The sequence below is a fragment of the Sciurus vulgaris genome, assembly GCF_902686455.1.
Source record: "Sciurus vulgaris genome assembly, chromosome: 1".
Lineage (NCBI taxonomy): Eukaryota > Metazoa > Chordata > Mammalia > Rodentia > Sciuridae > Sciurus > Sciurus vulgaris.
Genome location: NC_136461.1, coordinates 99,502,120 through 99,524,056, shown reverse-complemented (window position 1 = coordinate 99,524,056; position 21,937 = coordinate 99,502,120). Strand labels below are relative to the sequence as shown.

At 45.2% G+C, this 21,937-nt stretch overlaps 2 protein-coding genes across 2 annotated transcripts in view; one reads left to right on the top strand and one right to left on the bottom strand.

The window, feature by feature from the left end:
- The window catches only part of KCNA2 (potassium voltage-gated channel subfamily A member 2), a 32,412-nt gene extending 24,506 nt beyond the window's left edge, over nt 1-7,906 (top strand). Inside the window, exon 4 of the mRNA XM_079111440.1 lies at nt 6,807-7,906. Coding sequence (XP_078967566.1) covers nt 6,807-6,812 — 6 coding nt within the window. The 3' untranslated portion in view covers nt 6,813-7,906. The remainder of the gene's footprint in view (nt 1-6,806) is intronic.
- The window catches only part of RBM15 (RNA binding motif protein 15), a 212,368-nt gene that overhangs the window by 3,738 nt on the left and 186,693 nt on the right, over nt 1-21,937 (bottom strand). The window lies entirely within an intron of this gene.

Genomic DNA, 21,937 nt, shown 5'->3' with positions numbered 1-21,937 from the left:
ACCCCTGAGGTGTGCTTCGGGTTGAATGTCTTCACTTGCCCACGTGCTTCTGCCTGAAGCCACTGGATCTACATCATCTCCTGAGGTCATGATTCCCAGTGACTCCCTGGCACAGGTGAGTACACCTCTTTACAGGAAAGATCCTAAACTGACCTTTTTAGTGATGCTGGAGCTCGAACTCAGGACGTAGCACTAAGCCATGTCCCCACCCCCTAAGCTGACCCGTAAGCTTTCAGATAATTTCTTCATTCTAATTAATGCATTTGGAGCCTTCCCTGTGCCAGGTGGTAGGTATTGAGTCATTTAGTTACCCCAATAGTTTTTTTGAAAAGGGTTTTTCTATTGTTAGCCCTAATTCAGAAATTAGGAAACTGAGGCTCCTAATGGTCAAGCACCGTCACTTAGTAACTGTATGTCAGAAATGGTCTCAGATATAAGCATTTTGATTTCAAATGCACTAATATAACACCAAATAATGGTGATGATGAAGATGACTGTGGTTACAGCTATCCAGCACTTCCTATGTGCCAGGCACTATGCTAAGCACTTTTGTACCATTGACTCCTCCCAACAACCTTGAAACTGGACCATGGAGGAAACTGAGGCTTGGAGTATTAGGGTAGCTCACCAGATAGTGGGGGCACTGGGGCCAGGCTTCACAGTGCTCCTGCCTCCCACTGCAGGGTTCTAGATTCTAGGGTTGAACTTTGCATTCACACTGTGCAGAGTTTGCCTGAACTTAGTGGATCTACTGTCTCTGCACCAGGGAGAGACTATTGTGGTAGCATTGTCTCCAGTCTCTAACGGGGAGATTAGAGATTGGGTTGTCCACCTCTCTATCCACTCAGACTGGGCTCAGAAACTATCACCTGGATCCTCACGCTCAGGCTCTAAGGCCAGAAGCCAGGGCTGCATCCAAGATGCCTCCTTTAATCACTGCTCTCAGTGAGGGGCTAACTAAGGGTTGAGCAAAGGTGGCAGGGGTGACCTCCAGATTCCCAGTCCCTTCAGCCCTCATGGTTCCACTCCCACCTCTCTGGGAGCCCTACCTGGAGGCCTGCTGGACTGCAGGTCCCTGGGGCTATGCACCCTGGCTCCACTGCACTTATTTACAAAGTAAGAACAGTGCCTGCCTGGAACACTGGCACACTGCCTACCTTCCAGGAATAGCTCAGTGACCTAGGCCAAAGAGTCCCCATATTTGGTAGAAGGAAGAAAGTCTTTACACATAACAGCAGAATGGTCCAGAAATGCTGTGCTTTGTCAGGGCCATCTCTCCTTAGGCCTCACTCTCCCAGGACAGACACTCCCTGCCCTCTTCCAGGCCCCCTAGATACTGCTCAAGGAGACATACAGCCAATGAAGCTCATGTTCTCTGCTGGCTGCACCCCACCTGGGATGCCAGGAAGAAATGCAGGTACCCAACCAGCAGATGGAACCTTGGTCTTCGGTCACCTAACTGGAAGATAGCTTCTCAGGATGGAACTGGCCTAAAAATGCCAAGTCAGGCTTGGAAGGAGACAAACAGGACAGCAGGCCCAGATGGCTCCACTAGGACTGCATTGATGAGATTCCCCTTCAGTGGCCACCGGGGTCATTTTGTCTAGTCCTCAACCTCCACTTCAGTCATAAATGAGAAGTTATAAACTGTTTCATAAAAGACTGTAGAGAGAAAAAATTCTATTTTCCCAACCCCCAGTCCAAGAGTCGATTGTCCTTTGGCCTCATAAGAGTCTGTCTTTGACCAACTGGCAGCCTTCCTCCCTCTTTGCCCTTTGTCCACCTCCATCCAGTGTCCCACCAAGCCCCTAGTGTTAGAAGGCAGCTTGATGGAGCAGACAGAGCACCAGCTTTAGGGTCTGGCCTGGGTTTCAATCCCAGCCCTCCCACTCAATAACTGTGTGACTCTGAGCATATAATTTAACCTCTCTGAACTTTGGTTCCCTCAACTGTATGAAAGGGATAACTGCCCGCTTATCAATAGCTGTAAAGATTAGAAAGTATCTCTGTGTCAAGTGCCTGGCATGGAATAACTGCTCAGTAAAAGATAGCTCTATCAATTTTGTTATTATTTTAAACTCTTATCCCTCTAAAATCCCAGGTCTTCCCCCAATCAGATCACGTAATCAGAGCTGCTTTCCTGGACAAACTCATCCTGATGGTCTCTTCTAATGCCTGACTCAAACCTTTATTTTCCTGAGGTTTTTTTAGAGACAATGTCACAGTCCCAAGCACTGTTATCCAACAGTGAGAGGTGAGACCCGCTCACCTCCTCAGGATGCTCCACACAGATCTGCTTTCTTCTCTATCTGCAGACCCCTGGGTAGAGACACATGCGCCAAAGTGGGATCTACCTTCCCCATCCCAAGTAAACCTCTCAGAAAATTCTTGAATATTTACACCACATGAATATTTACATTTAATTCAAAATGTATCACAACCCCAAGGGTGAAGCATAAACTATAAAACTTGTAAAATAGAATTGGAAAGAAAAATAGCTGTGTTCTTGGGTTAGGCAAAGCATTCTAAGTGATGGCTCCAAAACTACAATCCATTTTTTTAAAAAAATGATAACTGGAATCTTGCCAAAACAAAAAAAAAAAAAATGTTTACCCCATGAAAGACTATTAAGAAAGTGAAAAGAAACCCCAGGCTGGGTGAAAATATTTGCAAAAAATATTTGCAACAAAATTGATAGTGTTTATCTTTTATTGAGCAGTTATTCTGTGCAAAATATTTGCCAAATATTGCTACACATGCACACACAGGAAAAAAAAAAAAAAACAGAAAACTAAAAATTCTCAAAACTCAACCCTAAGAAAATAAATGATCTTCTCCAGGCAGAGTATTTGAACAGACACTTTATCAAAGAAGATGTATGGATGGAAAAGAAGCACATGAAAAAGTGCTCAATTAATTGCTTTGTTAAAGAAATGCAAGTTAAGCCAGATACCATGGCTCATGCCTCTCATCTCAGCGTCTTGGAGGCTGAGAGAGGAGGATCACAATTTCAAGGCTACCTTCAGCAATTTACTGAGACTCTGTGTCAAAATAAAAAGGACTGGGGATATAGCTCAGTGGTAGAGTGCCCCTGGGTTTAATCTCTAGCAGAAAGGAAAAGAAAGAAAGAAGAAGAAGGAAAGGAAGGAGAAATGTATGAATGGATAAATAAGTACAAATTAAGACCACAGTGAGATACCAGTACATATCTATTAGGATGGCAAAGTTTAAAAAAAAAAAAAAATCCTGACAATAGCCAGTTAGAATGTAGAGAAACTGAACTCTCATACCTTATTGGCTGGAAATTTCTATAGCCTCTCTGCAAAATGGTTTTGTAGTTTCTTATAAAGCCAAACATATATTTAATATACAACATAGTAATTTTACTCTTAGATATTTACATAAGAGAACTGAAAATGTATGTTCATCAAAAACCACCATGCAAATGTTTATAGTAGCTCTATTCATAATCATTAAAAACTGGAAACATCTCAGATGCCCTTCAGTCGGTTACTGAGTAAACAAAATGGTACATCCATACCATAGAGAATCACTCAGCAGTGAAGGGAAATGAACTACACATGCACCCAATGACATCGATGAACCTCAATTGCATTGTGCTAAACAAAAGAAGCCAGGCCCCAAAAGCTATATAAGATGCCCTTTTATTTATACAGTTTTCTATATGAGGCAAAACTATGGGTTGAGATAAATAGATCAGAGGTTCCCAGGGGTTAGAGTTGGGAACAGGGCAAAAATTAACTGCAAAAAGGTAACATACAAGAATTATTTGGAGTGATGGAACAATTTGATATCTCAATGATGGTGGTGGATATATGACTCTTCATATTTGCCAAAATTCACGACAAAGAGATAATTTTACTGGATATAAATTTAGAAAACAAATATCTAATAATTTTTTAAAAATAGGTAAAAAGTAATAAAAGTAAAAGTAAACTGGCAGCGTTCAAGAAAAAAATGGAAGAGAAAAATGACATCGCAGGTATGAAAGCATTAAAGGAATAGATGCAAAGCTAACTAAAATGAAACAACTAACTAACTAAAATGCTGTCAACAACATGAGAGATGGAATGGAGGAAATCACAAAATAAAAATGGAAAAATAAAGATGTAAAAATTATTGTGTGAAACAAAAATTCAAAGACAAAGTGAATATACTTGCTGTTTCTGGAGAAGGGACTCTATGGTAGACTACATAAAGAATTCAAAGGTACGGTAAAATAAAACTTGCCTGAAAAGCTACATATCCAAGAGGGTACAACGTTCCCAGAAATAAAAATCTATGAAGAACAATCTATAGCAAAACATTCTGCTGAAATTATTGAGCTTCAAGGATATAAAGAGTTATAGCAATGTTAGAAAAGAAAAAAGGTTATACATAATGTAGCAAATATTAGTCAATTCCTTAATTAAACTAGCACACATTGACGGTATTCCAGGCACTGGCTCAGGTGCTGCAGATGAAGTGATGAGTAAATCAAAGTCCCTAGTCTCGAAGAACCGACACTCAGTCAAGAGAAAGATAAAATAGAGAGTCAAAAACAACTGAGAATGTCTGTCAGGGGTACGAATGTTGAAGAACAATGAGTCAGGATGTAGGGGTAAAGAGCGGAAGTGGGGCTTTGTGCAATAGATGGGTAGAAAAGGGTTCCCTGATGAGGAGACTTGAAACACAGGTCTGAAGGAAATGAAGAAGCAGCCATGAGGATATCTGGGGGTGGAACATTCCAGAAAGAAAACAAATTCAAGAGTTGGGATGTTTCAAGTCTCAGCAAGAAGATGACCACTAGGACACAAAGGTCAAGTGATAGGCTCACTGATAGGAATAATGTCAGAGAGGCTATCTGGAAAGAATGTCACAGGAACTTGCAGAATATTTTATAAATGTGATGGGAAACTATTAGAAACTGAGAGCTGGGGGATGGGATGGTTTTAAAAGGATAACTGGGTGTTGGGTGAATTATCTATAGGGTGGGAGAGGACAGGGTAGGATAGAAGCAAGAAGGCCGGGGTAATTACGATACTGCAGGGGATTGTTTAGGTGTCTCATCCAGTTGTTGAGTTCCTTATATATTTTGGATACTTATCCTTTTTCAGATGAATACTCTGCAGAATTTTTCTCCCATTCTCGGAGTTGTCTCTCCACTCGTTTCCTTTGCTGTGTAGAAGCTTCTTAGATGGAAATCATCTCATAAGGTCTAAGGAAACACAAAAACCCTCTACCCTGATTTGACCTTTACACGTTGTGTATGTGTATTGAATGATCACACGGTGTCCTACAAACATGTACAGTTAAAATCATAATAGTTCATAAAAATAGAGGCAGAGAAAACTAGTGAAGGGAGCAGCACAATGGCATGCTCTGGGATCGAATCAGTGGAGGAAGTGTGAAGTAGTCAGAGTCTGGAAATACTTTGCTGAAGTTCTGAAAATGAGGTGTGAGAGAGAGCAGCTCTACGGCACAGACTGCTCACCTGGGCGGCCCAGGCACCTACTGTGGTGGGAAATGTTGGTGGAGCAATAGTTTGGGGTAACTCAGTTTGGGTTGTGTTAACTTCACACAGGTCATTAACTATCCAGGAATAAATGCCACAGCTTCTCCTCAGTAGTACTTAATCACCAAGTCAGGGCAAGTGTGCCCACAACATCCTGAGAGAAGAAAGACCCACTGAAGATCCCAGACATGACTCTCAAGTATCAAGTCTATAGGTAGGTGTATTCACACGTGCTAATAAAGAGCCTTCCTCACGGAAGTCATGTGACAATGAATCTAGCCAGCGAAGCTGTGAATCAAAGTGACTCAGAGAGCAAAGTTGTGGTTAAAGAACAAAAACAACTAGCAGTGAGTGTTTCATAGTATCCCCAGTCCAGAGACTAAACAGTTTGAAATTATAGGTGTAGAACATAAAGTAAATGTCATTACCCTGGACAGTGTGAAAGTAATACATTTAATAAATGTCTTGTGTTGTGGGAAAGGAGAAAGGAATTTGCTAATTTTCTCATCTTTCATAACAGAGAATTCATAGACAGTATCTATAATTGTTTTGCTTAAAATAGTTTTATCCTCCTAATATTTATATTTTGCTTTAACTTAAAGCTATTTTAGGAACTAATATTTCTTGTGGTGAAAAAACATTTATCTAATGTTCAGAAATTCTATGTCATTCCTTGAGTTTCTTATCATCCTATTAAAAATTCTAGTTATGTTAAATTTAATGCATTTTAGTGAAAACATCATATAGAGCATGATTCCATCTTGGTAAAATCACTTTTCTACTTCTCAATGTGCCCATCCATCCAACTACCCCTCCATATATCTATGTAGAGAAAGACACACCCAAAATGGTTACCACAGGTTTTTAATGATGATTCTTTTAGGGGTAATATAATCAAACATTTTCTTTTATAACCACTTACATGCAAACAAATAGATGATTAATTTTAAGAACTGGGTAGCAAGCACAATTCAACTGGGTGAGTAAAGAACAATCTGTGGAGGCTCTAGGGGAAGATAAATGGAACAGTCCCATGACCCTTGTCTGATTTCATGTTCTCTGGGCAAACGTTTGCATGAGCTCCACATGGGGAAGTCAGTGGTCAAGGCCATGGTGCATCCTGGAAAACCCCGGGCTTCCCACACTCAAGGAATCTGTAGTACGTGGTTTGGGGCAGGGACTAGTGTGGTGTGGACCAGGACAGGGTACAGTGGAAGGTGAGGGGAAGGAAGGTGGGCGTGTTCTATTGTTTCTAAGCTCTCCATGGACAATCTCTACTTCCTGTCCTCAGCTCTGATTTCTATGAGCCTTCAGAATGTAAGAAGCTGGAAACCAAGTGTGATCTCTGAAAAACACCACCACCCAGCTAGCAAGGTTCTTTTGTGGCGACCAGAAGAATCGATCTGTTCTGCTGTCGGGAAGGCACTCAGCAGAGCTTCTGGCAATATGGACAACTTGAGTCTCTAATGAAGAGATGGCTGCTCATGATGAGACCCCTGCCATCAGCATTCCCACAGACCATTTGGGTGAGGGAATGGAAAGCATGGTGATCAAACCTAAGAGGCCTGAGGCCAGAAGATGTTTCAGAGTCCATCTTTTAAAACTCCTGTAGGCTAAACCAATGGTCTGCAGAGCAACAGCATCAGTTAAATAAATACAGAAGGGGAAGTACCTAGCTTGGGGGCATTTCTTCGAGCAAAGACTTTGGGGTTTTAGTTCACCTCTCTCCTTATAAACTGATCATGTGTCCTTGCTCCTAAAAGCCATTCCATGCAAACCCCCACATTGTCCTCCCTTGGGTTTTCTAAAACACATTGTTTCTTCTGCCCACACACCCTTCACCCTTTACCTTATTTATCAAGGTACACCTTCTTCAAGACTTAAGTGTCAGTCACCAACTTCTAGAAGAGCGCCCCACCACCAGTACTCTTCCATGATGTCTAAATCATCAGTCTAAACCTATCATAGCTTTTAACAAAATGCCCTTTTCCCCTCTTTGCAAATAAACTTAGTACATTTGCCCTCTGTGTCCCCATCACTGAGTACAGCACCTGGTACACATGACTAATGAATAAATGCTTGATAAATGAATACATGGAAAAATGAATGAAGTACAATGAACTCACCAATGGGAGCAGCAAGGTCTGGGGACATACTGCCCAAGTTCTATGATCACATCCTGGTAGATCAGAAGTTCCCAGTGTTCAGTAACCTCAGCACTGAGCCTAAGCTCAGAGAAAGAACCCTGAGATTATTAATGCTTCTGAGTTTTCTAAGCAGAGCTGAAGTCCAGAATCTCTGTTTTCTCACAAGTAGAGTGAGTGCTGGCTATCCGGTGCTGGCTTCAGTTGCACAGGCCCCTGCTGAGAAGGGCTCCTACTTGGCTTAATGTTCTACCATCACCATCTTGAAATTCTTGATTTTTGAACAGGGGGACTCATGTTTTCATTTCACACTGGGCTCTGCAAATTATGAAAGAAACCATTTTATTTTTACTCTTTTGATGACTATAAACTTTTGATGAAAACTAAAATCTATGCCAACTTGCCTCTCATCTTTGTCAAATCGTTGAGCAAAGACAGGTCTCTATTTTGCAGAGTTGCCAAAAGAAAATACCCACTACCTAGCTTTTTTTCCACTTATTTTGCACATACATACTTGTCCATGACTTGACATAGTTCCCATATTTGTCGTTTTTAATAGTGCTATCATATTTTAGAATGTAAATACACCATGAGTTTCAGCCAAACCCCAATGTCTGAGCGTTTGGGTTGCTTCCAATTTTTATAAATAGCTTTCCTAAGAGCAACTAAGTACAATTTTTTTTTCTTTGGGGCTATTTCCCTTGGAGTATATTCTCAGAAGTGGAATTATCAGGTCAAAGAGCAGGAATAATGTTATAGCTCTTAAATAATACTGGATTGTTCTTTTGAAAAACTGGACCAATTTATCGAGTCGTTGACAATATATACCTGTAACTGCTTCTAAATCCCTAAATAATTCTCTTGTACTCATTTAATAGGTATATAATAATATCTTAAAAATAGCTTAAATGTTCAACAGTAAGTGAGTGAGTTTTTAAAGCTTGGTAAATCTGTATACATTTTTTTATATAGTCAGTAAAAGTCAGTTCTTAAAAACACCCAAGTTTCCTCACCTGGCTCCCTCTCAACCTCAGCCACTTGTGCTCCACAAGGTGATCTTAAGCATGGATCCCACAGCAGTCTGAAGGTCTTTGACCCAGATCTGTGCAACAGAGGCAGACAGAACAAGTTGGGGTCCAGGCATCACCTCTTAAGTTATGCACCTCTGTGATCCTCTAGCCTGTGAGGTAGGGGTGATGCCACCAAGTGCCTCACAGCATTGAGAGGAATCCACAAAACAATGTCAGAAACAAGCTCTCTGAAAGTCTTCAGGTTAGCTGCTTCAATATTTTCTGGGACATACCTGGTGGTGTAGTCACTATTCAACACCAATTTTCCCTGGGGAATCTCAACTATCCTCAAGAAGGAACAGCTGTGAATTCCTACTATGTGTCACAGGCTATATACCCCTGAGGGAGGAGTCCAACCTGGTTCCCACCCCACTTCTCTGAACACAATATGAATACCTATTTATGTAGTTAACATGGAGAGAGCACAATGTGCTGGGCACTCTTCCAAGGGCTTCAGAAAATCAACCCATTTAATCATGCTAACAATGCAGTGAGATAGGAAATGTCCCCGTGTATAGGTGAGGAAATTGAGGCCACAGAGGTTGCTCTTAAGTCACCAGAAGACTAATGATGGAGCCAGGACTCAAGCTCAGGCAGTCTTCTCTAGCTCCAGAGTCCACATGCAAGCCCTATATGTTGTTCTATGAGGTACGGCAGGGCCAAAATCGACCCTGGACATCATCTACTTTGAAGGCTTCATTTTTGAATTAGGGAAGTGAGGGTTCATCAGAGAAGGTGGCCCACCCCAGGCACACATGTGTGGTGGTTGGGCCAGATGGAAACCTGCTCCCTGACTCCTGGGTAGCTCTCCCTATTGCATCTTTCTGTGGCCCCTCAGCTGGACTGAGGGACTGTTCTGTGAGTTCTCAAGGCTCCCCAGTCCTGAGAACCCAAGCAGGAGGGGTCTACTCAATGCTGGTAGAAAATCAGACTGGACAGTCAGCCCTGGAAAAATCAAGCTGAAACTAGTGCTTTCTGGAGAAGCACCAAACCCATCATTTGCTCTAGCCAACAGAGCAGTTTCTTTCAGGTTATTTCTGTCCAGAGGAGTCGAGGGCTGGACCAAAGAGGCAGCTAAATCATATTTCTTTTAAAGAACCCAATGCACAGAGACAGAGGAGGAAGAATTCTCCAAGGCCCATTCCATCGACCCAGGAGAGGCACTTTCCATCAGGACTGGTGCCAGGCTGGGCCCTCCAATGCCCTCTCCCACCAGTTCTTCCCATCCCTCCCTGCCCTGACTTCCCCATGGCCAGTCCTCCCTGCATCAGGACTCCCTTTGACTTCTTTTGAGAGGAGTTCTTCTTCTCCCTCCCCTTCACCTCTGCTGATGGGCACCTTCTTTAAGCTTCTGTGGTTATAAATAAATGATGTCTGAATTGATTAGAGGACTGACTTCCCTCTAGCAACAACACTGACCTCTCATTTCTGAAATCTTGCTACTGCCCACTAGCATCACTCAAATTTCACTTTGCACTGGGATGTTAGTGGAAAGAGTCCTCACCAGGCAATGCAAGACCACTAACCCTGGGATTGAGAAATGGGGCTCAAGTCTCAGTCCTGCCACAGACTATGTGTCCTTCTGTAAGTCAATTCTCTGAGCCTCAGTTTACTCCAGGAAACAGATCATTGCTGCAACCTTCCTTGGAATCTTGGAAATAGTGAAAGAGAAGAGTGTGAAAAAGATAGTGAACTGCAATGCACAGTGCAGAGGGCAGCTAATAGAGCATCTCCACTCTGCAGCTGGCCAGCTCAGAGACCTAAAGAGAGTCCTGATAATTGCTTCAAGCTGCACTTTCCTCCTCCACATCAGGGACAGACTCACCTGTTCTTCCCAATGTCTGCTAATGTTGTTTGGGGGACAAAAATGACATACCTATAAAGACACTTTTAAACAATAAAATGGCCCTCCCTTCTGATATTACATAGTGATTTTAAATGATGCTTATGGAGAGTTCAAAGTGTAAAGTTCAGGATACAACTTTGTATGTATATTATGTAAAGAAAGAAACACAGAAGATACTAAAAAGAAAGATGACAAAATGTTAATAGTGGATGTCTCAAATTATTAGAATTCTTTTTAAAAATATTTTTAGTTGTAGATGGCCATAATAACTTTATTTTTTATTTATTTATTTTTATGCAGTGCTGCTGAGGATCCAACCCAGTGCTCACATGTGCTAGGCAAGTGCTCTACCATTGAGCTATAACCCCAACCCAGATTATTAGAATTCTTTACCTAATTTATGAACTTTCTTTTCTCTACAATGATCAAATATTTAAAATTAACAGGGTGGGGAAGGAAAGAAAATGTTGTCTATTAAGACTTTTTAGCCAGTTATGTGTGGAGAAAACCTGTAATCTCAGCTACTAGAGAGCCTGAGGCAGGAAGATCACAAGTTTGAGGCCAGCTTAGGCAACTTAATGAGACTCTGTCTCAAAATAAAATTTTTAAAGGGGCTGGGGATGTAGTTTAGTGTTAGAGCATTATGCAACTGCAAGACATAAATTCATTCTCCACTACCACAGAAAGAAAAGAAAAAAAGAAAGGAAGAAAGAAAGAAAGAAAGAGAAAGTGGGGAGAAAAAGGGGAGAGGAAAAGAAAAATAAAAGAATACCCTTCTATATCTATCAAAACTGGTTAAAAATTATAACCCATTAATTTTGGAATGCTATAGAGACCTTTTAAAATTAAGGTAAATCTATATGTCCAAACATGGGGAAATCTCCAGAACTATTTCGTTGGCAAATGTGCTGTAGAACAATGCAAATAGTATGATCCCATTTATGCTGAAAACCTTTATATCTGTTTTTGATTATATACATATAAATGCAAATGTGGACTAAATTCTAAAAAAAAAAAAAAAAAAACACATCACACACTGTTGACAGTGGTGTCCCTCTAGAAGGAAGTCATTAATGAAGGAGGTAGCTAGAGAATCAAGAGAACTTTCATCATTTACTTTATGTATTCGGTATGTATTTGAATTTTTGCAAAATGATATTCCTATATTTCTATTTTTAAGAAAGCAATAAAATAAGGCAATAGAGAGGTCATTATAGATGTGTTTTTTCCTGAACTTATCTAGCAGGAATTGTCTAAATTTGAGAAATCATTGCTCGCAGCAGGGTATGATGCGCTGGTATACTCAGAAATGCCTGTCTGAAACAGAACTCACATGGGCTGCGTGGAGGGAATGGATTTAATTTATAATCAGCTTCATTAGGGGTCTGCTTCATGGGTGGGTTCGTGGGAGCCTAAACCCAAACATCCGCTGGGCTGTCCTCTGTGACCGGCTGGGGCCTCCCCAGCTATACATAGCTTGGAGATGTGAAAGGGTTTGAGGCAGGAACTGCAAAGGAAGCAGCAGCTAATGAAAAATTCAAGCTAATTGTTTGTTAAAAAGCCCTGTCTGCCTCAAATGGGATTTTCTAGGTTGGGGAGGGGGATGTGGGGTGGCCTGTGGCCACTGTCAGTTTATCAGGCACTCGTTTCCTGGAGACCCCCGGGGTGGGTGAGCAGGCAGCCAGGGTCTGGAGAGGATGGGGAGCTTCCTGGGCAGGCAGCCAAGTTCTGCGTCCCTGGCATCTGCATTTGGGGGAGGGAAAGTCTCCACGGAAGCTCAACTTCCATTGTGGCAGAGCACAATGCCCGCCCCCACCCCGTCCATTAGCTATGTCTAGGTGGCAGGCATGTGCTTAGCATGTGTGCTCAGAGAGGTGCAGAAGAAGAGGGAAGATAGAAGGCTGTCCTGTAAGTCCCTAGAGTAGTTGAGACCCCCAGAACTGGCCTGTGTTTGGAGAACTTCTTCCTCCACCTCTGATATCTACAATGCACACCACATGGGCAATGGGCTTAGCTGACATGGGAGGAGAGGCGCCCACTCCAAGGCAGGGAAAGCAGAAATTTGTTTGGTAATGAAGGTAACTAGTGCTGAGCTAACTCATAGACACCAGTGGCAAGGCAGCCCCTGCGGAGGCCCCGTGGCTGGGCTAATGTGCACACCGAATGAGAGTTATATGATAAGTCAGAGGGGGAGGCCAGGATGTGGGGAGGGCAGCTAGTTGTGTGGATGCTGGGAGCGGTCCCAGAGGCAGAGATGAAGAGTGCAAAAATTAGATCAGACTACTTGATAAACGGATTGAGGTTGCAAGAAGTGGCCATTAAGATCGGCTAGAAAGTTGCAAACAGAAAAGATAGAGGAGCACGGGAAGATATTTGTAAACAGGTCTGGAAAGGAGATGGTACCACAGAATTTGGGATGAAGAATAGTACCAGGCTCTGGAACTCAAGGTTGCACTTGCAGTACAGTGAGGATAGGCTGTGCTTCCCAAGGTCAAGCTAAAGGAAAAAGTGGGCTTCCTGGAAGACATTTCCCAGAGTCATAGAACATTGTGGGGCATAATTTTGAGTTAAACTGTGTCAATCTGTTTTTTATTATGATCTGTTTACATGCCTGACCTCATTTGATAGAACATCTCTGCACCCCAAGATTTCTTCACTGTTGAGAAACAGGTTTTGCAGTGTGACATAGTGGGATGGGCATACTTGGTGTTGCACAGACCCAGGTCCAAATTCTAGTTTGCCACTGTGGGCAAGTCTTTGCTGAACCCCAGGCCAGTTTACCTGCATCTCCATAGCACCCAGCACCTACTTATCTCCATCTCTGAGCTCTACATAGCATGTGAAGTAAAATTCATATTTCTGAGTCAGATTGTAAAACTGGTTTCCATTATGAAGTGTCTTTGCCTAACATTTTTCTTTCTGTAGAGTATAATCTGTGCTTCAGGATTTCTTCATTGCTGATGGTCTTAAGGGTGAGGACCACATCTATATTTTCTAAGGATCACAACAGTACCTGGAGCACCTGGTTAATATACATTTGTGGAACAGAACTGACTTTTGCAGACTTCACCTTTGGAAACTAGTTTTCTCCTTGGTCTCTTGTGAACAAGCAATAGTGCTCACCTTGGGCCTGGGGTGTGGCCTGAAAGAAATAAGCACCATAAATCTAAGGCCCTACATAATATCATAATATCTGGCTCATAAAAAGGTGTTCAAATGGTTTTGGTGAACGCAAGACTTTCTAAGTCTGACATCTTTTTAAAAAAATTTTTTAGTTGTGGATGGATGCAATACCTCTATTTTATTTATTTACTTTTTATGTGGTGCTGAGGATTGGGAACCCAGTATCTCATATGTGCTAGGCAAGTGGTCTACCACTGAGCTACAACCCCAGCCCTAAGTCTGACATCTTTTAACATCTTATGGCGCAAAAACGCTCATCCCTTGGCTGATGCTGAGAAGAACCATTGTGAAATGCATACTGTTCTCCCCAGTCTTGGTGGGATCCAGCTCCAGTTCCCCACAGCAGTATCCTCCATAAGGAGTTTCCTCTTTCCCTCACTTCTTCTGGGCCCACTCAGATATACCACCTGCCACAAGACTCCTCCAAGGGTTCTTAGAATCCTTAGATCCTTATTTGGCTCTTCTCTTCAGAGTAGTCTCAGTTTCCACCTGTTGAGGGAGATTCCACAGCCTTCGATTCATAGACGGTGTATAGAGAGGAGCACCTACTCTGTGCTCTGGACTGGACTGTGAACTTAACAGGCCTTATTCCCTAGCCTCTCTATTCCCTCTGAAGCAGGTATTACTATTCTCATTTTACACAAGCATGTTTCAGGTTGGGAGGAATAGGACATCAGTTACAAAAACAGACAAGTAATGGGTCAAACTGAACCCCGCTTTGTCAGGCATGTCTCTTCGTATTATGTAGAAGTCTAGACCTGGCCCCAGGAGGGCAGAGTGTGACCCCCCGAAGAGTTTATAGATGCACTTAGAGACTTGGAAGCTGGTACTCCCAGTACCTCTGGTACAGGAGCAAGTAGAACGAACACTGAAAGACAAGAGAGAGCTTGGGGTGCAGGAATAGTGAGATGCAACAGCATGAGGGGCAGCCTGTGAGGCAGGGAAATGAGGCCGAACAGCTCAGGACCCAGGTCATGCAGGGCCCTGCATGTTGGTATAAGGAAAGATTTAGCCCTGAAGATAAACGCCAGAGTGGTGGGGTCAAATTTCTGTTTTAGAAAGACTCCTCAGGCTGTCTGTGGTCACAGAGTGGCTGCGCCAATTGTCTGGGAAGATGATCAAGGGCTGAACCAAAGCAGGTGATGTGGGAGAGGGCAGGGTGTGGAGGGGATATGCCCAAGAGATGTGCAGGTGAGGAAGAGGAGGGGTTGAAGACAGCTCCTAGGCTGGCTCCAGGGTGGTTGCACCCCTGCCACCTCTCCTCAGGACAGCTTTCCAAGGAGCCAGTCTGCAGAGGGCGTGGCCCAGAACCCAAATTCCCACCAGAGACTGCAGGGCCAGTCTGGTCAGTAGCTCTGGACAAGCTCACCACCCCCCAAGCTGAGACCTGAATCCTCTTCTGCCAGGGACCTGGCTGGGGTCTCTGGGAAAGGGGAAGACTTCCTTGAGCCTCATCCTGGGAGTCTCTACTGGACTATCTCTGCTCCCTGAAACCCGTGAAATATTTACAGCCAGCCAAGCAGGGGAAGTGAGGGGGAGCAAGGTCATGAATTATTGACAGCTTCACTTTCATCCTGGCCCAGGCTGCTAGGCCAAGCAAAGGCCCAGGGGAGCCCCAAGGCAATCTATGGGCATTAAGCAGAGCTCTTGAGGAAGCTGGGGGTAAAGGCTCCTGATTGTCAGGGGATCCAGAGTGGCCTGACCAATGCACCCCCTCTTTTGGCCTCTTGGGGTGCCCAGTTTTGGGGAGAGGGCATGAGTAAAGTGATTTGTAAGGAGATCAGCACCCCTAAAACCTTGCTCACCAAGCCCAAATGAGCTACTCCTTCTCCCTCCCTGGTTGCCTCCCAGACATCCAGGGACAGGGCCTGCCAGGCTTCCCTGAGTTCCTGAAAGCTGCTCAGTTGCCTGTCATTGCAGAGGTCAACTATCCCCTGAGATGATTTCAGGATGTCATCTCTAGTCTGCAGGGTACCAAATCCAGTGCCTGGCTGGGTCAGCCCTGAAAGGCAGGCCTCTTTATTGCTTACACAGTGCACGCTCTGGACTGCCACAGGGCATGCTAAGCCTTCCACATGAGTCTCTACAAATTCCCCAGGAAAAGGCCTCTAGAGCCACTGCTGCCTCCTCACAGGTGGGTGGCACCAGGTCCTGCCCAGGAGGGAAGAGCTGGGTGGTGCGTCTGTAGAGGAGTGAGCCCTAGACTAGGAGGCAGAAGACTTGGTAAGCACCTCTTACCAGCCATGGCCCCAAGCCTCAGTTTTCCTATCTGGAAAATGGATATAAAACAGCCCTCTCTGAACCCACACCATGGGTCCAGAGGGTATCTCTCGGAGAAGGATGAGAATGAACTACAGACACAGGTATTATTCCTACAAACCCAATTCTTCCCCATCTCTGGCTGGAGCCAGTTTCTCTCCTTTTTCAGAAACCCACAGCCTGACAGTCAACGTGGCAGGCCACCTAGCCATGTGATCCATGTGTTCTGACCCCAAGACCAGAGGCTTTATATATCTCTACTCTTGCCCTTCCAGGATATGTGGTATTGGGAGAGGCAGGCTTCCTCTCTCCCTGCCTCCCTCCCTGCCTGCTGCACTTAACAGCCTGGCCCTGAGGTGAGGGAAGGCACCACAATGGGGGATGGGCATGGGGTGGTTGTGAAGCCCAGGCCCAACTCAGGCAGCATCTGGGCAGCTGCCCTGAGAATTCTGCCTAACCAGCAGACTCCAGATATTCTTCTGGGAGGCTCCGTAGGCCCTGAGCAATGAGTGTTGGGGAGGATTCTCCCAGAAGCCTACCTCCTCCAGCCCTGCTGTTCCCTCTGCAGGAGGGAGCCAGACCCACAGGCAGGTGATGTTACTTCTCACTTGACTTGTCACCTCCCTCCCCACGCTCATGGCTCTCTGCAGTTTTCAGAGTTAGCAATTTTAGTGTCTTCCAGAGAAGAGAAGGAAGAAAGAGAGGGGACAAGCCTAGAAGTCTGGGTGTGTGGAGAGGATCAGGGCTGGGCACAGGCGTTACAAATCAGTATAAAATGTTGTCTTTGGCTAATACAATATTTCTCAAAGAAGACAATCCCTTTAGAATGAGGTGATTCTTGGTTGAGGGTCTATCTTTCATTGTAGGGCACCAGGACACTGTCCCCAGGCCCTTTATACAGAGCTCTGCTCCCCCACCAACAATCTCTAAGGGTGCAGTTCCACCCACCTAGAAGCACTGGTAAAGCCTCCACTGAGAGAGAACTGAGCCGCTCTCTTCTTTCTTGATGATTCCCACTTACTGCTCATCTCAGCAAGAAAGGCATGCAGAAAAGGTCTCCTACCTATTAGCCTGCAGAACCGAATGTTCCACCCTGACAAGCCATCTCTGCCAACTGACCAGACTTTAACTGACTGACTACCTGCTTACCTGCTGGACAGAAAATAAAGCAAGGCTTTTCTAGAAAAGGAATTCCCTGAAACCTGACACAGATCTGTACTCAGCCATGCTCTCTGGGGGACAGACCCTCCAGGGTGTCTTACAGGGTGATTCTCCCTTGCTTTGATTCCCTTCCTGGGGAATTCTCTGCCAACCCCCTTGAGGAACAGAAACCGTTGCTTCTGGCTGCACATCACCAGGCCTTCTCCAATGAAGCCCACTCACCCAAAGCCCATTTATCCCAGACTCAGCACTCCGTAGCACCTCCATTCTGCCTGCCTTTATCCTGACCTCAGGGATGTGTCCGAATGAGTAATGGCCCCCGGCACCTTCCCTGTGACACACTCCCTCAAGGTGAGGGCATGCAGGAGCAGCACTTCCTCAGCTTCAACTGGACAAGATCAAAGGGGCAGAGGAGCTTTGCTTAGATGTCCCCTGCCCGGTTCACACCTAGTTAGCTTGGCCTCAGTAAAATGTTAAGCCTTCCTCCTGCCCTCTCCCTTCTGCAGACTGGAAAATCCTGGCCTTCTTCCACATGGGGTAATATCCTTCATCAGTCCATCTCTCCATCCATCTTCCATCCACACAGCCATCTGTCCAACCAACAATCCATCTACCCATGCATCAATTCACTCACTCAGTATTCAGTACTTCTTAAGCAACGATGATGCCACAACTGGCCATTAACAGTGAATCTCATCCAATCAACCCCTCATTAAATACACTTTTTTAACATTTTTTTATTAAAAATCATAAATTTACATAGGGCAATGTTACACTTTTAAATATAATTTTCAAACTGTAATCCCAGACAAGTTCCACTCATTCCACACACGTTTATTAAGCACCTGCAATGTGTCAGGCACTGTCCTAGATACCATGGATTCAAAGATGAAGGATATGGCATCTGTTTGGCAAGGGCTTTAAGATCGCTAAAAGACAAACAAGTAAACAAACCCTTGAAGCAAAGTGTGGTTTATTTTATAATAGTGATCACTCAGTGTCCAAAGAATGGAGTAACAGCAATAGTTAGCACCTATGTGGACCATGCCATGTGTCTGACTCTGTTCTGAGCGTCACCAGGAGGCTCTCCTACCCCTCAGGAAGAAAGAAGCTGAACTATAACTGCTTGTTGCTAGAGAAATATTCAGAGTCAAATTGATAGGAAAATGGGTTTTATTCAAAGCCAACTTTGAAGGAAGATGGAAAAAACTTAATTGTTTCAAAGGTTTTGCCTAGAAAATTTCTGAAATTAAGTAGAATTTCAAAGAAGAGGAGGCAGGAGAGAAGAGACAGTGGCAGGGAAGTGAGATAAAAGGCAGGAAATTTCCATCTGTGGATTTGGTTGGTTTGCGTTAGGGAGCCTGAAAGGGCAATCTCCAACCCCATCTTCATTGGCTCTTATCAGGTCGCAGGCCGTCCCCAGTCTCCACTCTCAGCACTTGGAAGGTGTTCTCAGTTTCAGATGGGTACTCCAAAATTCAGTTTGTTTCATAAGCATCTTATGTACGTTAACTCCTTTAATCAGAGAGAGGCAGCAGTTCCACGGGGCAAGAAAAAGTCATAACTGAACTGGATTCAGGAAGGATACACAGAAGTAAGTCCCAAGCAGGGCACTTTCAGACAGAGGGAGTAGTCTACACTACTGCAACAGTGCCACGACATAGAAAACAAATGGGGGTGGGTAATCCAAGACAGAAGACTGGCGATGAAGGCCAAGGTCACATTTATAATTTTCCCAAACGTTCATTTACCACTGTGTAAGATAGAGCCCTGACCTCAAGGAGCTGATAGTTTACTCTGAGTAGCAGAAGGTCATTCTACATCAAATCTACTGAAGGTGGTTTTAAAAAGTCTTTTCACCTAGGTTGAGGATTATTGGATTCAAGGGTCTCGAAAATTCACTTCCATATCTAATATTCTATAAAGAAGTATGAGAAAAAAGTTTGCCCTAGAAGAATCTAATGGGCTAGCATTAGTCTTATAGCCTGCTCAGGGGCATCAGACACTGCTGGGGGTGTTTCCAGGTCCTGGGTGCGTCACCCAGGCCTCCCCTTAAGCATGGAGGCATGCATTCCCATGCTGGGAGCCATGGCTGCTGAAAGCTCACAGCCATGTCCCTCTCTAGGCACTGCCTTGCACAGAAAGGAGCAGCCTAAGTTTAACCCCACACCCACTAACTGATCAACAGTGACAGGGGTTGCAGGTCCTTGCTTCCAGTCTCAGACAGGAACCTCTTGGAAGGGCCATCCCAACTACAGAGCTCCTATGGGATCAACTGAGACCTCTGCTGCACCCTGCAGCAGAGAATGACTTCCCAGCCTGCCCCGCCTCCCAGAAATGGTAATACCAAGCACCCTCCTCAGAAAATGTCCTGAATACAAATCTCTCAGTCCTTTTCCCTGGAAAACTGACTTATGGTAGGGGGCCACCTGAGCTGACCCTATAATGGTGCCTCCTTGTTAAGCCTGCCCACTTGTGCATGCGCCTAAACTCTGGTTGACTTGACAGCACCACTGTGAAGCACTGTTCATGATTCCTCACACATCACTTATCCTTTAGCATTTCCATATCCCACTACCAAATGTACCTTGGGCTGATTATGAATTAGGTTGTCCTGGCCTTTCGCTCCCTCACCACCACCACGACTCACTACCTTTTTTCTCTGTACCTCTTTTGTTAAGAACTGTCTCCTCCTCCAGAAAACCTTAGACCACCTTCTCCTAAATTTTAAGAATTCAGAATCCTGGAGCACTTGAACTTCCAGCTGTTGTTAGTTTGGAAATTTTTCATGTATTTATAGATGTATATTTAAACCATGCTTGTGGGTTTCTTTGAAGTTTATGTTTGTATATTCTTCTTCCCTCAGGAATGTGCATTCTACTTCTCTAATAAACCAAGCAGGGATAGAGATGACCCTAGGTCAAGGTCCTCCTTCCCCTGTCTTCCCTACCCTTTTGCTTGGTAACTACTTGGTTGCTCACAGAAGTGACCAGCACAGAGAATCTAATCATAGCTCAATAAGTCAACATGAACTCTAGCAACCTAAGTCTAGCCCTTTATTCCTATCAAAGACTTGTGTTCGCAGTCTCTCTAGAACCTCTGGGCAACAGAAAGGACATTTTATAAAAGAAGAGCCTCAGAGCAGAAAGGTAAAGTGACTTGCTCAAGGACATCCAGCCAGGATATGGTGGAGTTGGGGCCAGAACCCATGCCTCTCAACTCCCCACGACCCCTCCCATCACACATTACAGGCAGGGGACAGCCCAAGGTCAATGAGACTGGTGATGCATGAGAGTTCAGGAATCTGGTCTGCAGTCAAGCAACATGCTCCTGGTGGGCGAGGTGGCCTGCACCCACTCAGGGGCTGGGTGTTGCTGGCAAACACTTGGGGAGGCACTAACTGCCATTCTTTTCCCAGATGGCCATGTACAAAGAGCCCTTTCAATAGATGCAGTCACCAGGGAGGCCTGGGAAGCCACAGCCACAGAGTCCTCTAAGGACATGGACAAAGGCTGGACCCATTTGCAGAAAACACACAGGACTTCACTGAACTGCTCAGCGAAGGCTCTAGTCCCGCCTGACCTCACTAGACCCTGGGGCCCCAAGGGCTTCCAACATCATTCCAAGTGAGATCTTGAACCTCACTAAGCTGTGAAGAGGGGTGGGAGTGCTCTATCAGGACCATCCTGTTATGAGGCCTTGGAGTGGATGGGATTTGGCACTGGCTAGAAGGAAAGCTTTCTGAGAGCCAGGGCCCTGTCCCTGCTGCAGTGTGGAACGCTGAAGCCTCTGTAGCCAGTTCTGAGTTGGCTGAAGTAGGAGCCTCACCCTACTTTTGAGATTTTTGTATGTGATTGGAAGGACATTAGGGTTAATAGTTATCATGCAGCTTTGACCCTGTGCAAGGCTCTGCCTCAAGCACTGTCCATACAGTGTCACTCATTAAGCCTCACAGCAACTCCAGGAGGCAGGGGCTATTACTATGCCCTTTGCCCAGGAGAAGAGGAGTGATGGGGAAGTGGGATAACTGGCCAAGGCGCGGCGCTAGAGGGAGAAGCCCAGGGTTCAATAGAGGGGCACTCTCCGGTGGCAGAGCCTGTTGTTCGGCCTCCCTGCGCCATGACATCCTAGTATCCTGGGCTCTCCTTGTCCTAAAATGCAAGTCCCTAAGTCCCTCTCCCAGCCGCCCATGGGATTCCAGAAGCAGCATGGAACCAGTATCCCATGCAGCGGGAGCCTCCTAGCCCCCAGCTGCCTGGGAGGTTCGACCCCTTTAGCTGAAAATCACAGCTGTCTCCCACAGAGCGCGGGCGCGGTGACCCCCGGGGAGGGCGTGGTGGGAGCGTGAAGCCAGCTGCACTGCACAGCCCTGGCGCCTCCGAATCCGCCACCGCCCCCCCACTGGCACTCGGCCTCCGGCTGGGTACATGACCCACTCCCGGCTCTCAGAGGACTGCGGCAAGAAGGTAGCATAGGTAGGATGCGGGGGCGGCCACCTAGTGTCTTCTGCGCCCTGCGTGCGCCCCATTTTTACCCTTGCAGTGACCCCTGCTGGCCCGGCTGGCCCTGTGCAGCTGGGAAGGCGCCTCCTCGACCGCCACCGCCGGACAGGAGCCAGACTTCCTCCCACAGGGTGCATGCGCTCAAGGCGAACACAAGGCTGGAGCAGCCACCTCCTCTCCTCGCTTTGGTCGGCCACACTTCTCTGCAGAGCGGCAGGAAAGCAGAGGCGTGGAGGGACTAAGATCCACAGGAGCAG